At 42.8% G+C, this 15,252-nt stretch overlaps 1 protein-coding gene across 1 annotated transcript; it reads right to left on the bottom strand.

The window, feature by feature from the left end:
* Positions 1-9,239: 9,239 nt before the first annotated feature.
* On the bottom strand, positions 9,240-13,959 carry LOC147424977 (uncharacterized). The gene is made up of 5 exons (XM_086499769.1): positions 13,612-13,959; positions 13,141-13,406; positions 12,981-13,038; positions 12,643-12,897; positions 9,240-12,548 (listed from the first exon to the last, which is right to left on the bottom strand). The coding sequence occupies exons 1-5, from the start codon at positions 13,712-13,714 to the stop codon at positions 9,412-9,414; spliced, it is 3,819 nt and encodes a 1,272-aa protein (XP_086355895.1). The 5' UTR covers positions 13,715-13,959; the 3' UTR covers positions 9,240-9,411.
* Between the last annotated feature and the right edge of the window lie 1,293 nt (positions 13,960-15,252).

Genomic DNA, 15,252 nt, shown 5'->3' with positions numbered 1-15,252 from the left:
TTAAAGTTTTGCGTTTTATTGTGATAATTTTTTGACGAAATTTTGAGTATATGCCCTCATAGTAGTGTTACAGAGGAGTATGGGGACAAAATCCATATATGAGCCCCTAGGGACTTGTGTATAGTGTACATAGCATTTAGATTTCTATTTGAATGATTTTTCTTTTGTTAAGTTCGTTTTAAGATTTTCTTTGTTTATTATTAAGAAAAAATAAAAAAATCCATAATCCACATGAAGAAAAGACTGATGACGAGCCTGAGCACTACAAAGAGAAGAAGGTACAAGGAAACGATGAAACTTCACGAAGTATGTCTCAGCAGCAACTACAACATCCGAAGAACTTGTCACAAAGCAGTGTCAACATGCAAGCGACAAGTCATACAAGTCAAAGTCGAGTAGCTAAGCCACAAAATGAGTGAGGTGTTAGTCCCAAAGCTTCAAGTAATATTCTCTGTGGTCTAAGCGTCTTAGTTATTCTAGGTACTGCTCAAGCTGGAAGAGTTGAGCATATTTACGTTGTGTTGCTCATTCTGGTATAGGTGAGCAAAAGAGTCGAAGTCTAAGTACTTAAGTCTGGTGAAGTGAAGGAGAAGGTCCAAAAGACACTCACGTACTGAGCACAGTGAGATACAAGTGGAGAAACTTCTACATCGAAAACCCTTCTTGGAAAGGTGGAAGCTATTGAAACATCTTTTGATGTCACATGTGCTACATTTATTCCTCGAAACACCCGTCATCTCCTTCTTTCACATTGCATGCTTTTGTTGACAAATTTCTCATATGCATATAGAGTGTCCCATAATTGGCACTTGCATCAGGCACTGTTTCCGTGTTTTACCCAAGCACTCACCTTTCATGAACATGTACTTCACGTTCAACTGCTCAACTCCAATAAGAGCGTATACCAAAGGCATTTTTTTCCCACCGGGTTTTTTCCCTTTGGTCATCCAGGTTTTAGACCCTAATCTAAAGACACCTATCACCATCCTCTTGTACATATTCCTTCTACATCAACAATAAGGAAATGCTACTCAAATCAATTGACAAATGAATTGGAGCACCAATTTCAGATCATAGCATACTTCTCCTCAATGGCGAGTCGAAGAATGGCCTACAATAACAAAGCTGCAGACAACACTAACAACATGATTGCACAGGAACAAAGAAGTCCCCAATGAAGAAGAACAGACATAAAAGTAATCAGAGGATCTCAAAAGATGAATGGTTACGATGATAGATGTCCGCTCTAATGGATCATAGTTCTTGTTGTGGTTCGACAAAGATACAAGCAGTGCAACAGATGAAGCCAAAACAACAGCAAAGTGTTGACCGCTGGGTCAACAACACAACTTAACTCAAGAACAAAGAAGTCCTCAATGACAAAGAGCAGACATAAGGGTAATCAGAGGATCTCAAAAGCTTGTCCTTGATAATGCGCATCGAATGCTCAGCAGGGTTTTGAACATCAAATTAGCATAATTAAGTCATGGATTCGGTCTGACAGACAGACTTTGCATTGGAGTGCAACTTGGCCTAAAGAAGTTATGGGTTTAGCCATACAATTTCTACAAAATCCTTACAAAGTTGTCATTGGCTCACAAGATCAGAAAGCCAATCACTCAATTCTACAGATTGTAGAAGTTGTTTCTGAGAATCACAAATACTCCGAATTCATAGATTTGCTGGAGCAAGTGATGGATGGAGCTTTCTCTATCCATGATGATAAGAGTCAAGTTAAACAACATTGGGTTCTTTTTGAATTTAGATCTGGCAGTAGACCTACAATGACAGAAACAGATGATGCAGCTCGGAGCGAGGATGTGAAAGACATAAAGTTCGTCATCAATTATGATTTTCCTGAATCATGTGAAGACTATGTACATCGGATTGGACGAACAAGACAAGCTACTGCAAAGGCTATAGTCTATACTTTCTTTCCAACAACAAAACGACAGCAAAGACCACATCGCCATCGACAATCAGGTCATGTCGGGGATGACATGAACGCGGAAGGGGGGAATGTTACCGTTGGGTCAACAACACGACATAACTCAAGTTTCGTACCAAAGTCTTATCTTTTGCGAGGTATGAAATGCTGCGGATTATGGCTATAAACGTCATTTGTAATGAGTAGTTATTCTAGTTTCAGAAGCCGAGATGCAATGGCACTTCCAGATTGTAAATACAAAGTCATTTGACCCTTTCAACCCCATTTTTGGTTAAACCTAAGGTAGCCTTAGTATATAAGGTACCTAGGTCATTTTGTAAAAAAGACTTTTAATCATAATAAAAACTGAGCGTTGACGTCTACTGTGTGTGAGAGAAAGAGAGTGAGCGTGAGCTTTATCCTCTCGCTACGCCTGGCTTGCTCAACACATTGGAGATCCGACTGCACCGTTGCTATAGGCTCGAGGAGAGCTACGCGACAACGCCAAGCATTCCACTCGAGACGAAGCGCACACGCCGACGCATCTACGAGATATTTGTGGTCGTAAGTGTATCAAACGATGTCTGTTTTCTGCGTGCTAGTAGTCTATAGAATTGTGGCGACATAAGCTACGCATAGGTACTCATAAATTTCAATTTCGGGCACTTTCAAAATTCAGCTATGTCATCCTATGTGTTTTCCGCAGATGGGTTTTGAGTGAGGGTTTTGAGTGTAGAAGCTTAGGGACGGGTGTATCCTAATGAGAGGATGGTGTTCCTTAAGTTTCGTACAAATCTGGCATGATTAGATGAGTTACCTTCCGTATGTGTGTATGTGGCTAGGTGGTGTAGTTGAGAGCAGTGAGGTTCTTGATTGTGGTTTAGTTGGCCTTCCTGAGTGTTGTATGTGTAAGATGGTCTCAGCCTGACAAGCTTAAGAGATTTCCTCCGTGTGCCTATCGTGTCATCTGTGTCCTCGATTGACATTATGTTGATCTAGGTAGTGTTTCCATGCACTTCATGGGTGTGTGAGTCGCTTCCCGTCCAACAGGTTTTCATGAAGTATCTCTTGTGAGGGGAGCAAGAGATCACGAGCAATCGATTGCACGCTATTGTCGATGATCTTTTGAGTGTAGCAAGCAGCCTTTTTTAAGGACGTCACTTCTCGACAACAACCCTGCTATACAAATGAGAGCGGCGGTTAACATCAATTTAGCCTTAGGATCTTTAGCCTTGAGGCGGGGTTGATATGAAACATGGACCTTACTACAAAGATAAAAAGCACTTTTTACTTCTTCCTGTTAGGAAATAAGACGTAGCTATATAGATTTTTGAGTAGATTACTTAATGGAGAGAGATAGATTTCACACACAAGAGATTATAGAGTAGAGAGAGAGAGAGAGAGAGTACACACGATATACGTGGTTCACCCAATGTGGGCTACGTCCACGGGAAAGCAGCCACTCAATGGCTTTAGCACTTCAAAAGAAGAAGTAGTTTACAAAGGGATTAAACCCTTGATAGAGCTCCCGCCTTGCTTCACTCTCACCACTTCACACTCACCTTGTTGCATCAACTTCACACTATGAAATGTGTGTAGAAATGGCCTCCTTTTATAGGCCAAAAGGGCTGCCCTCTCTTATGAGAGACAGCCATGTGTAGCCGCCCTTGTGCGAATAAGTCCAAATCGGACCCTCCAATCCGCCCATGTGTGGCCGCCCTTGAGAAGACAAGTCCGCTTTTGAATTCGGCCACCGGCCATTGACTTCCGACCACCGGCCATCGGCCATTGACTACTAGCCACCGGCCAACCAACCGGTTGTTTTCGGACCACTTTCCGGCCACCGTCCGGCCATAATATTCCGGCGAAAAGGAATATTCCGACGGGAAAAAAAGTCTCTAAAGTTGCCCCTGATTCTTGTCCGTGAAAATTTTGGTTTCCGGTGAGTGATTTTCCTTCACGCACGATGGCTTCTCCTCATAATGGGGGCCTTACAAATGTGCGCTTTTACCACATAAAATTACAAGGGTAAATCAGGCTCCATACTTAACACTTCCTCAGCTTAAACCAGCAATGTTGATGAGATCCTTCTTTCTTTTCAATAACTAGAAGTAATTATAATTTGTATCAAAAAAGTTTTAAGTTTTTAGGTAAGTCTAATTTGAAAAATTTGCATGTTTTTGGTGATGGGTCCTATTCGTTGTACTTCTTTCAAGAATGTCTTTCTTAGTATTCATTACACAAGTTCTTCCATAAAAGCTCTCAAGCATTTAAGGAAAAAAACATCTTATGGTGGATCGTTCTTTTAAGTCCGGTTCATAACTCTCAAGATATTTATGTAATTTATAGTATTTATGATAGTTTTATGATGTATGTTGGCCAAATCTTTTGAGCAGCTTTTGTCGTTTTCAAGAACACATAGGTGAAGCAAGAAATGTTCAAAGTAAAATCACCTTAAGTGAAAGTGTGAAACCTTTGTATACGGAAATAAAGAAACATAAATTTGAGTCTTTTCGGCGATTTTCTATTGAGCACATAGATAATATTTTTAGAAACTCTAATTTTTTTAATAAAATATCATAGCCTCGAGAGTTGTTCTAGATGAGAACTTTGCATTTCTTTTTCCCTAAAGATTTCAACTTGGAAGGAAACTCTTCTTTACGTAAAAATAAGATGACTTACCACAAGAAACCTATGTTTTGGCAAAGGCATTCCAAACCTGAGTTAGTTTTTTACTCCAAGCCAGTCTAAAAGAGCTTGGATCCTTAAGGGCTCTTGTTCAAATCCACCTTCTATCCCTCAAATCAATCCAAATGTCTTGCAAAACGGTATTTTTTATGGAGTACAAGGTCCCCCCTAAGGCTTCAATCTCTAGAATGGAGAGTGATGATCGATCTAACCATATAGTTTTTTCATATTTGAGAGGTAGAATATTAGGATCCTATTTAAGCTCTTTTTTACCCTTGAGAACTACTCATGAAGGTTTGGAGTTAAGAGAGTCTCATAGTTCTCAACTTCGAGCACTCTTATGTAAATTTTTGAAGTCCAAGTGTCTTAGTTTGAAGAATCCCTTGGTTGAAAAGAAAGATTTGTTAATAACTATCTTTACCTTGCCTGACTTATACAAGATTGGATGAAGCTCTATTTTGAGATCTCAAGAAGCTTTTGATACTCTCCCTGCTTATGTGGGAAAGGTATGAAGCCATCTTGTCGTAGCTTTCAAATATGTGAAAACTTTAGGACAAAATGTTTTGAAATATAGTGACATTGGATGTAATCTTAATAGGCAAGAAAGGCTAGTAATCTTCAATATTGATTGTCCTTGTAGCAAAGTTGTCTTCTTTTCTTACGTATGGAGCTTTGAGCCATGTAATCGTTGCAAAGTTCTATTATTCCTTTTGAGCTTTGGGACATGTAGTTATTGTCGATTGTTCTATTTTTCCTTCTGATTACTTGAAAGACATTTTTTCTACAGGTACCAAATATAGGCTTCCTTCCTTGAACGACTCTTGCCTTCTCTAAGACATAGAGAAAGGAATTTGTAGTTTCATGGTAAAGTTTGAGGAGTTTTTAGGAGTTCAAGGTGTTTTTACAACATTGGATGTCTGTCACTCCTCAAGAAATCTTCTTTGAAATTAGCTTCTTGCTCTAGGAACGTTTCTTCAAGAAGGGATAGATTAGCTTCTTCTGAACGTTATGCTCTTAGGAAATTCCATCGTGATTTTGTAATCTCTTACGTCGAGAAGTGCATTAATAACTTTGTTGTTACGTACAAGAAATTTTGTATGCTTGTTAAGTGAAGTAAAGTCTCAAACTTACAATGGTTGTGATCTTTAGATGAAACAAGTTATCTTGAAACAACAAGACTTTTGTGAGTCTTTTAATTTCAAGTGCCAACCTAAATTACCATTTTTGTATACCATATGGAAGTTCCACAAAAATTCTATAAAACCTAAATTTATAGATACTTCTTGTAATAGCTCTCTAACAGAGGTTTTCAAATGGCTTTGTTACTGTTTCAAAGCCATTTTTCCTAGCATAATGAAATTTTGAGAAATCTTCTTAAGGAAGCAGACATTGTCGTGCAGCTCTGCTGCCATAATGAGAAAAAGAGCAGAGAAATGCAAGCTAAACTTCTTTGAAGCCTACACATTTATTGAGCAGTGATCAGGGTTTGATAACATGCCAAGTTTAATGATTAATGTATGCCAGATGCGGCTTAAAAGGGCCAATTGATGCCTTAATGATGCTAAAAATGACTATGCTTGAAGTGAGCAGAGATGGGATATTATCATCTAGAACTGTAGTGCTTAAAGTGCTCTACCGGCCTGTCTTTACGGCTCGTTGATTGGAGCTACGGTGAAGAAGTTATGGCAGTTTAAAGTTCAAGTCGATTGTAGATCCGTACCGGATTGGGCAACTGCAGCTAAGGTGACAGAGATGAAATGAATGCACGAGTCTGAAGTGCTCACTTTATGGAGCGCGTCGTCTTTTCAGATCAAGGATCAGAGTTCCGGTTGCCAAGATATTAGCCGTTAAAGATTCGTTGGGGGCCGGCTCCATACCACTTTGATCCGCTCGGTCGGTGTTCCGTCTGGGAGTTTTGAGCAGCAGTAAGGGGTTTGGTGTGCTTTAATCAATATGTACGCCAAATTTGATGCCTACTACATTGCCTTGGCCGGTATGTACGCCAATGACTGCCCAATGTTGGCCGGCGGTAGTCGTAATTGGCAATGCCTAGCTAGTCTGACCATCTTTGACTAAATGTGATGGGAAGACCTTCCATCAAATGCAATCACTTATGCTTGCATCTTGCGGGCATGTGGCACTATTCAAGACTTTACGACATTGAAATTCATGAAGACATTATTAACCAAGGATTGTCGGGAGAAATAAGTTGTGCTTGGCAATGCTTTGGCCGGCATGTATGCCAATTCTTACTTCACAGTGCTTGTAGCCAAAGAGAGAGAGGGTCTGATTCAACTTCCATGTGACAAGGCATTGATTGAAGACCCAAAGTTCCACCCCTTCGTGGAGTTGTATGCCAAATGTGGTGCCCTTACAAGCGAGTAGGCCGCCCAAAGGGGTTCAAAGGCCACCCAAGAAATAAAATGGGAGATTTTTTGAGTGGAAAAAGGAAATAAGGGGAGATGGCGGGGACGGCAAGAAGCGAGCAGCGCAGGGGGAGAGAAACGCGCTTAGCACGCGCAGTAGAGACCTCTAATGGACATCGCACAGAAGGAAAATATTCCCGCACTTGACTCCGGCCGATTGCCACGTCATTGATCTCACTCCCACACCACGTCACTGCGTGGTGGGGCAAAAAACTAGAGAAGAGCTATTATTAGGGGGCTTCAACGAAGGGAATAGGGGAAGGGGCTCAAGGGAGGAGGCTATCAACAAAGCAAGGCAAGGAGGGTACAGGAGAAGAGGGGAATTATAGCGTGACGGAGGAAGAAAGGAAGCTCAAGCAAAGAAGCAACAATCATTCTCTCTCGCGCTCTCACTTGATCCTTCTCTCAGGCTCTCTCCCTTGGCATGGAGGAGCTCGATCTCTCGATAGTGAGGACTTTAAGGCTACCTCTCTCTCTCTCTCTCTCTCTCTCTCTCTCTCTCTCTCTCTCTCGTCATCAAAACAAGAAAAGATTGGAACGAGGAGATCTCCAGGAAGCAAAGCTTGGAGGGAGGTTACGAAGGAGAAGACTTGAGGCGAACCAAGCTTGACGAGAAAAACATAACGAGGAGGTATCCAAGAGGCAAGCTTGGCAAAGGAGAATGGTAAGGGAATTCACCGGACAGAGCTTGGTCGAAGCAACCAAGGGAGCAAGCCAAGGCAAGAAAGATAGATCGAGGTCGAGGCTTGAGCAAGCCGGCAAGGGAAGATTTGAAGCAGGATACGGCTATTTCTCTCTCGTGCATAAACAAGTGACTCAACCTAAAGAAGCAAGAGGTCAAGAGCAACAGAACGGCAATTAAGTGAGTGTAAAGCGAATAGAGTAAGAAGCTGCACAATATTTGACAATAATCAAAGCTTGATAATCGAGACAATGAAATGAATTGAAGCTTACAGAATCCGCGAGGTATTTGAAGCAGATAAAGCGACATGGAAAAGTTTCCATCACCATCATCAGCTAATGTTTGATTAATCATTCTGTTAAGCCCGATGTCGTTAACGGCCTGGTTAATTCTGTAAAGAGGGAGCTTAAACTCCAGTTAACAGATGATCCAAGTGACAGTACTGTTAACAGCCCGCCTTGGCTAAAGATTAATTTGTACTCAAACGTTAATCAATTAATTGATGATTACGGTGATTTTCGGGTTCAGTTACATCTATTGTTCATGTTCTCTCTCTTTTACACCTCCCACAGCCAGAGGCTAGACGCTTGCCCGGCTCACGTAACGAACACATATCCCCCGACAACAAACCTTCAAATTCAAGGTGGATTTTAAATGATTTATTAGGTGGAATTCTTGTTACAAAGTTTTTGTCAAGTTTGGGTTGTTTTATCCCAAGGGAGGTCATTGTTGTTAGATTTACACGATTTTTTTGTGCAGATTGGGTTGGATGTTTTGACACACGAACGGTTTTTGTTTCACGCTCGGAAGTTCATGCATATTATGGTTGAGCAAGAAGCAAAGAGGGTTTCTAATCAACGAGCAAAGAAAACCGAGCGAAGCCAATTTTCAAGCAAATATGAGGAACACCCTTGACAAATTGATGTGACTGCAAGGTGTATTGAAGAAAATAATCATTCCATGCTGCATTTAACCACCCAACACCTCCATGCCAAAGGATCACACATCAAAAATTACCACAAAGCAATGTAGGCTTCAAAATCTCAAACCTTGAGGCCCTAATAAAATCCCAAGTTACAGAAGTACAAATACGGTTAATTATGGATGCGTCTTTACTCACGCCGTCAATGTCCAAGAGTGGCTGTAGGTATGTATAGAGGTCATCCATGCTTTGAATATACTCTTATAAAACCAACGATTGAGTTTCTATCAAACTCCGGAGGTGATGGGCATACTCAGCCATGATGAAGGCTAGCATTTGTCAAGCAAGAGCAAAAATACTGGAAGCACTAAAGATCTAAACATCAAAAGGCAGAGGTAAAAGGCGACCTTTTGAACGGGTTTGTAATAGTGGCAGTGAAGCGGGTGCAAGTGGCATGCTCAACAATTCACACTCAATCCTTATTCGAGCAAAAGAAAGGCAGCTCATCCAACGACTTGGTCCATAGTGCACTTTCCACAATATTTTCAAAAATCAATCTGTAAACCAACAATCAGAATGCATACATGTACAAAGTGATGAAATCATGCTTCTATTCAACTAATTTACAACATTTTTACAGACTTTGGATCATTTCTTCTTATAATGATAAACTGATATGCGTAGATTACAAGTAAGCTGGCTATGGATATACTACTGACAAGTGACATAAATGGACAAACAAATTAATAGATAAGCTTCACCCAGTTTACATGACAGAGGTGGGCTTCTCCTTCTCCACATAGCTGCCGTTTTCATCCTCCCCCTTTCCAGCTCCAATGCCAACCTTCGAAGACAGGTAGCCTTTTGCATCCGCTGCAGTGTTGAACAACCTTTGTGTATAACTGCTAGGAGGATTCCTACCATCTACCTCTTGCGGAGATGTGGCCACTGGCCCTTGATCACGGTTTCTTGTATCTGCAATCTCTTCGGTCAGATTATCAGCCGCTGGCTTTTGCGTTGGGCCTGCATAACCCAGTTTTGATGCAACAGCATTTCTCAAGCTCTGCAAGGCTCCTCCACTTTGCTGCTGGCTTGCCACCTTTTCCACCCCATCATCACGATTATACCCTGTTTTCACTGCATTTGCATGCTCTTCGCTTTCATCATACATTGTTTGCTCATTTGGCAACAGCTTCTCATGTGCCCCATACCCCAACTTCGAAGCAAGCACATTTTTAAGCCCTTGCAATGCCCCTCCAGATTGCTGCTGGCTTTCTGTAGCATCGCCCTCTTGCTCTTCTTCTACAGAAATCGCTGGTTGCTTTGCAGTTTCATCTGCTTGATCTTCTTCCACAGTGCCAGTTTCATGCTGATCATTGAAAGGCCTTGGGGAGGTAACTTTTCCATGGCCGACGAGAGTGGATACCGCTGTATTCTTCAGCTGTTGCTCAACCCCCATCTGCGGAGGCTTGTCACCTCCACTTTGCTGCTCATCATCGCGATTGTACCCTTCTTTCTCTGCATTTGCATGCTCTTCGCTTTCATCATACATTGTTTGCTCATTTGGCAACGGCTTCTCATGTGTCCCATACCCCAACTGCGAAGCAAGCACATTTTTAAACCCTTGCAATGCCCCTCCAGATTGCTGCTGGCTTTCTGTACCATCGCCCTCTTGCTCTTCTTCTACAGGAATCGCCGGTTGCTTTGCAGTTTCATCTACTTGATCTTTTTCCACAGTGCCAGTTTCATGCTGATCATTGAAAGGCCTTGGGGAGGTAACTTTACCATGGCCGAGAGTGGATACCACTGTATTCTTCAGCTCTTGCGCAACCCCCATCTGCCGAGGCTTGTCACCTCCACTTTGCTGCTCATCATCGTGATTGTACCCTGCTTTCACTGCATTTGCATGCTCTTCGCTTTCATCATACATTGTTTGCTCATTTGGCAACGGCTTCTCATGTGCCCCATACCCCAACTTCGAAGCAAGCACATTTTTAAGCCCTCGCAATGCCCCTCCAGATTGCTGCTGGCTTTCTGTAGTATCGCCCTCTTGCTCTTCTTCTACAGGAATCGCTGGTTGCTTTGCAGTTTCATCTACTTGATCGTCTTCCACAGTGCCAGTTTCATGCTGATCATTGAAAGGCCTTGGGGAGGTAACTCTTCCATGGCCGAGAGTGGATACCACTGTATTCTTCAGCTCTTGCGCAACCCCCATCTGCGGAGGCTTGTCACTTTCAACTGGCGGACTTGAAACATCTTCAGTCCTATCTTCTGCGTTGGCGTTTTCAACACTCTCGGTAGCAGAAGTGTCTGGATGCGAACTACTGCTTAAACCAAGCTTGGTGGCTACTACATCTGTCAATCCTTGAAGTTTCCCGATAGTAGAGCCAGCTAGAGTCCCATTCAAAACCTCCTCTTCAGCCTCCCCAGTTCCAAGAGCAAATCCTTCTTGGAACTGGTTATCATTAGCATTATTAGGATCATAGTATTCTACATCTTCCTTCACATTGTCGGGCTGTACATTTGAACGAACACCGCCAATTTCCTCATGATCGGGCAGGCCTTTTATCGCATCATCAGCATCCGCACCACCAACACCACCAACCATTGGGGTACTATCATTTTTTATGGTACCCTCTATGCCTCTTGCATTTTCATCTTCCACCAGAGGCACGTCGCTGCCAGGTTTTCCTGAAAAAGTAGTAGCTTTACCTGGTACTTCATCAGCAGCACTTTCCTCAGTTGCTTCATTGGCGGCCCTTTCATGAGAAGCCATCAGTCTATTCATGACAGCATCCTTAGACTTGTTGAGCTTATCAGCTGACCATTTACCCCAGCCCTCCTGGTCACTGCTTGCTGTCTGTACATTCTGCCCAAAATAAGAATCATCACTAGGTGTGTTATCCCTTACCGTGGTTTCAGATTCAGACTGTCTCTGGCCAAATACTGGCTTGTTGCTATCTGCCGTACTCTGAAGACCCTCATTTTCACCGTCTTCTCTAGTGTCGCTAGTTTTCTCTCCAGTGGCAGTAGCAAGAGGCTTTTCACTTTCATCAGTTCCCAAAATGCCTGCAACTGGTACTAGCCTCCCACTGTTTTGCTCATTGTCGTTGAGGTTTGGATCTCTTGTCAGCACAGCATTAGATGTTGCCGCCTTATCAGCTAGCGGTATAAAGGATGACCCATCAAAAGCATCAGAAGTGGGGCCACTATCTACAGAGTCATCTGCTGCAAGAGGTTGGGGTGCATGTTCCTTTCTGCCTTCTTCTTTGTCATCCTTAACCAGAGGCTCATCTCTTCCATAAGAACGAGCACCGCTTGCTTCGGTGAATGGCTCTTCCTGCTCAGTGTTATTCAACCTCCCACTTATATCATTAGTTGCCTTAACAGGTGATCCAGCAACAGCATGAAGAGTTGAATAAGGCTTGTCTTCTTCAAATGTCAAGGGTACATTTTCAGGTACTGCCTTATTCACGAGGCTTTGTTGACTACCATAATCCTCGGGTGTGAGCCCCGCATCTAGCCTCGCCTCAGCTGGAAGATCCTCATTGATCACAGCAATTTTGTTATGGGTAGGTGATGAAGAGCGGCCAAATTCTGGATTAGGTTTCACAATATCATCTGGATAGGCAACATCCGTATCAAATTTGGGACTCTCAGAAGCAGCAGGCCCTATTGTCTGAGATAGCATGTCTCTCGAGCCCGCTGGCCTACTGACGTCTGCAGAGAGTGGAGATCCTGGAGAGCTACCATCTAAACTGGTGTATCCAAGTCCCTCAAACCTCTTCACATCTTCTGCAGGTGGCATTCCTACAGAACTAGCTCCTACATGCGTGTTTTCAGATCCCACAACATTAGATAATGGCTTCGGTTGTTCAGGCAAAGAATCGTGTTGCAGATCACCTGCACATATATATGTGAGTATGTTCTTCCCAAAGTTTTTTAAGTCAAACAGAGAGCTCTCTCATAGAACTAGAGCCAAAAAGCCATTGCCTACCTTTGAGCATTTGGTTATCATTTTCTGGTGTGTAGTGGTACTCCGTAGGGGCAGCCTGCAGAGTGCCCGGAGGTCCAGAATTCTTGAAGGGACTAATGGGACCATCGTCTCTAGCTTCAGCACTATCATCATGGACAATGGGAGCATTGTCTGGAATTGCAACACCCTCAAAAGGTCCAGTGCCAGATTTGTCACCATATGTACCAGGGGTGGCAGCCAGGGCAGAAGCAGGCACCCCTCCATGCACTTCTACTCCTACAGACAGAAATACAGATTTGCCACAAAATGCACAGAAAACATGGAGACAAAGCAACCTTAAGTCATCGCATCTTACTCACCAGAACCATATCCAGGCTTCTCCATGGCGCCAATCGATTGCCCTTGCTCAAACTTTGCCTGAGCATCGCAAACTTCTCATTCAGAAATGCAATTTTCTTGATGAACCACTCCCACAAAAACATGTATCATATGTATAGAGAGCATATATCAACTGTTTACCCGATCATCTCCTAGAAGTATGCGGTCTGCATCATTGTCATCTTCCTCGTATGAATCATCAGCATCATCTTGCTCATACAGAGGTGGATGCGGTGGGACCTCACGGTCTCCTTGGATTACCTTCTGTGCGTCGTCCAAATCACCATGGCCATGCGTGGCGGTTGTGTTGGACCCTGTAACCTTCTTGATTTTGTCCTTGAGCTTCTTTGCCTTGTGCTTCACCTTGCTCAAGGGACTCTTTGCCTTTCCGGGACTCTCCAGAGGCTCTGCAAGAGAAGGACATACACCTTAGTAAGACAACCCACTATCATCCATGGGGGCCATTACACAGCAAGAGAAGACATTAGGAAGGCTATTTCCATGCAAGAAAAGATGAACAGCAAAGTTATGTGTGCAAGAGTGCAAAATAAATTCAGAGCAAAGCCCATCAGAGAAAGAGGAACGAGAGAAGGAAGGCATAATTCGAAGTACCTGCAAAGGGGTGATTCGCAGGTGGGGTAAGCCCATCCTCAGGACGGTGCAGAGCCATGCCAGGAGGGGCGGTAGGATACACTTGACCACCAGGTCCTTGCATCTTGCCGTTACCACACAGAGAAGAAATCTGATTTTAAAAACTACTCCTTGAGGAGATTAAGCAGCTTAAAAGAGAGAGAGGTACAAATGTGCGCGCGCCTGTGAAGAACAATCTTTTTGAAAAATGTGTGTGTGTGTGTGTGTGGGGAAAACGATGCGCCTGTGAATGTGAACTCGTAACGCTGAGCAGAACCTGGTTGGAAACGCTATAAAGCAAGGCAGATCACGGCCTCGACAATCAGCTCTACCACTCCCGCCCTCCCTTGCTTACACGTGTTGCTACGTGGCTGTCAGTACCCTGCTGCTGAGGTGGTCATTACTTTTAGCAGTGTTAACAAGCCAAGCTTGCCTTTATCTGACTCTACCGCCTATAGGCTATCCCACACGAGGGCTATTCAAAATTAGATTTTAGGAAAAAATTACCAAATTTGTGGAAATTACCAATTGCCCCTGTAGTTTGAACATTCTCAAAATACCCTCAAGTTTGGATTAAAATTCCTTGCAATTTTTCAAAATTTCAATCTACTCTCGCGATATCAAAAAGCATGGAAAAAATGATAATCTTTTGTAAATTTCTGTACAAAACACTCTATTCAACAGATTATGTCAGAATGTGGATTCTCAATGGTGTTGTGGACTCAAGAGATAAAATGGATCGATATTAACACACACAAATGCTACCCTTATTTGGCTAACAACTTTGTGAATATGTATTTATGCTTTTGTATATTATCTTTGGGAAAATTGGAGAAATTACTTGTAAGAAATAGCACAAGGGTATATTGGGAATTTCCACAAATTTGAGGGGCATTTTGGTAATTTTTCCCTAATTTTATTCCCAGACAAATGGTAGAGTCAGATAAGTAGTATAAAGCCTCTTTTTAAAACATGGGATTTTTTACCGGCTGCTGTGTTGAGCGCTAACTGCCATCGCGCGCGCACACAGGCGCATCCCCCCCCCAACACACACACACACACACACACACACACACAGAAGAAGAAGAAAAGGAGAGTTTTAATGTCGTAGGAAACTCTCCCAAGAGACCTTAAAGATCTAGCAGACGAGGAGTTGAACTCAAGACCTGTTATTCAAGAGGGAAATGGCATGACCAATCTACCACACTTGGGTGATAGAAAGGTTATACCATTTTCCTCTTTTTATTGGCTCACACACACACCCGAGAAGAAGAGAGTTTTAACGTCGTAGGAAACTATCCCAAGAGACCTTAAAGATTTAGCCGACGAGGAGTTGAACTCAAGACCTGTTATTCAAGAGGGAAATGGCATAACCAATCTACCACACTTGGGTGATAGAAAGGTTATACCATTTTCCTCTTTTTATTGGCGCGCACACACACACACACACACACACACACACAGAGAGAGAGAGAGTCACCATGTTGTGTTGCCTACGACCTCAACAACCTAACACACAACCTATAGCCTTGCTGCTAGAGAGAGAGAGAAAAACAAAGGGTACTGACAAGATAGAGGAACATTGGGCTCCTACTCGACGATGGCCACAAGCTCCCATAGCTT

The sequence above is a fragment of the Adiantum capillus-veneris genome, chromosome 25 (assembly GCF_014529385.1).
Source record: "Adiantum capillus-veneris isolate H3 chromosome 25, ASM1452938v2, whole genome shotgun sequence".
Lineage (NCBI taxonomy): Eukaryota > Viridiplantae > Streptophyta > Polypodiopsida > Polypodiales > Pteridaceae > Adiantum > Adiantum capillus-veneris.
The sequence above is the reverse complement of the archived record's forward strand: the minus strand, read 5'-3'. Positions and strand labels throughout refer to the sequence as shown.

Coding starts and splice junctions, on each gene's coding strand:
- LOC147424977 (XM_086499769.1), bottom strand. CDS start 13,714: ATGCAAGGACCTGGTGGTCAAGTGTATCCTACCGCCCCTCCTGGCATG. Junction 13,039..13,140: donor TACTTCTAGGAGATGATCGG/GTAAACAGTTGA, acceptor TGCGATGCTCAG/GCAAAGTTTGAGCAAGGGCA. Junction 12,549..12,642: donor TGATAACCAAATGCTCAAAG/GTAGGCAATGGC, acceptor ATATATGTGCAG/GTGATCTGCAACACGATTCT.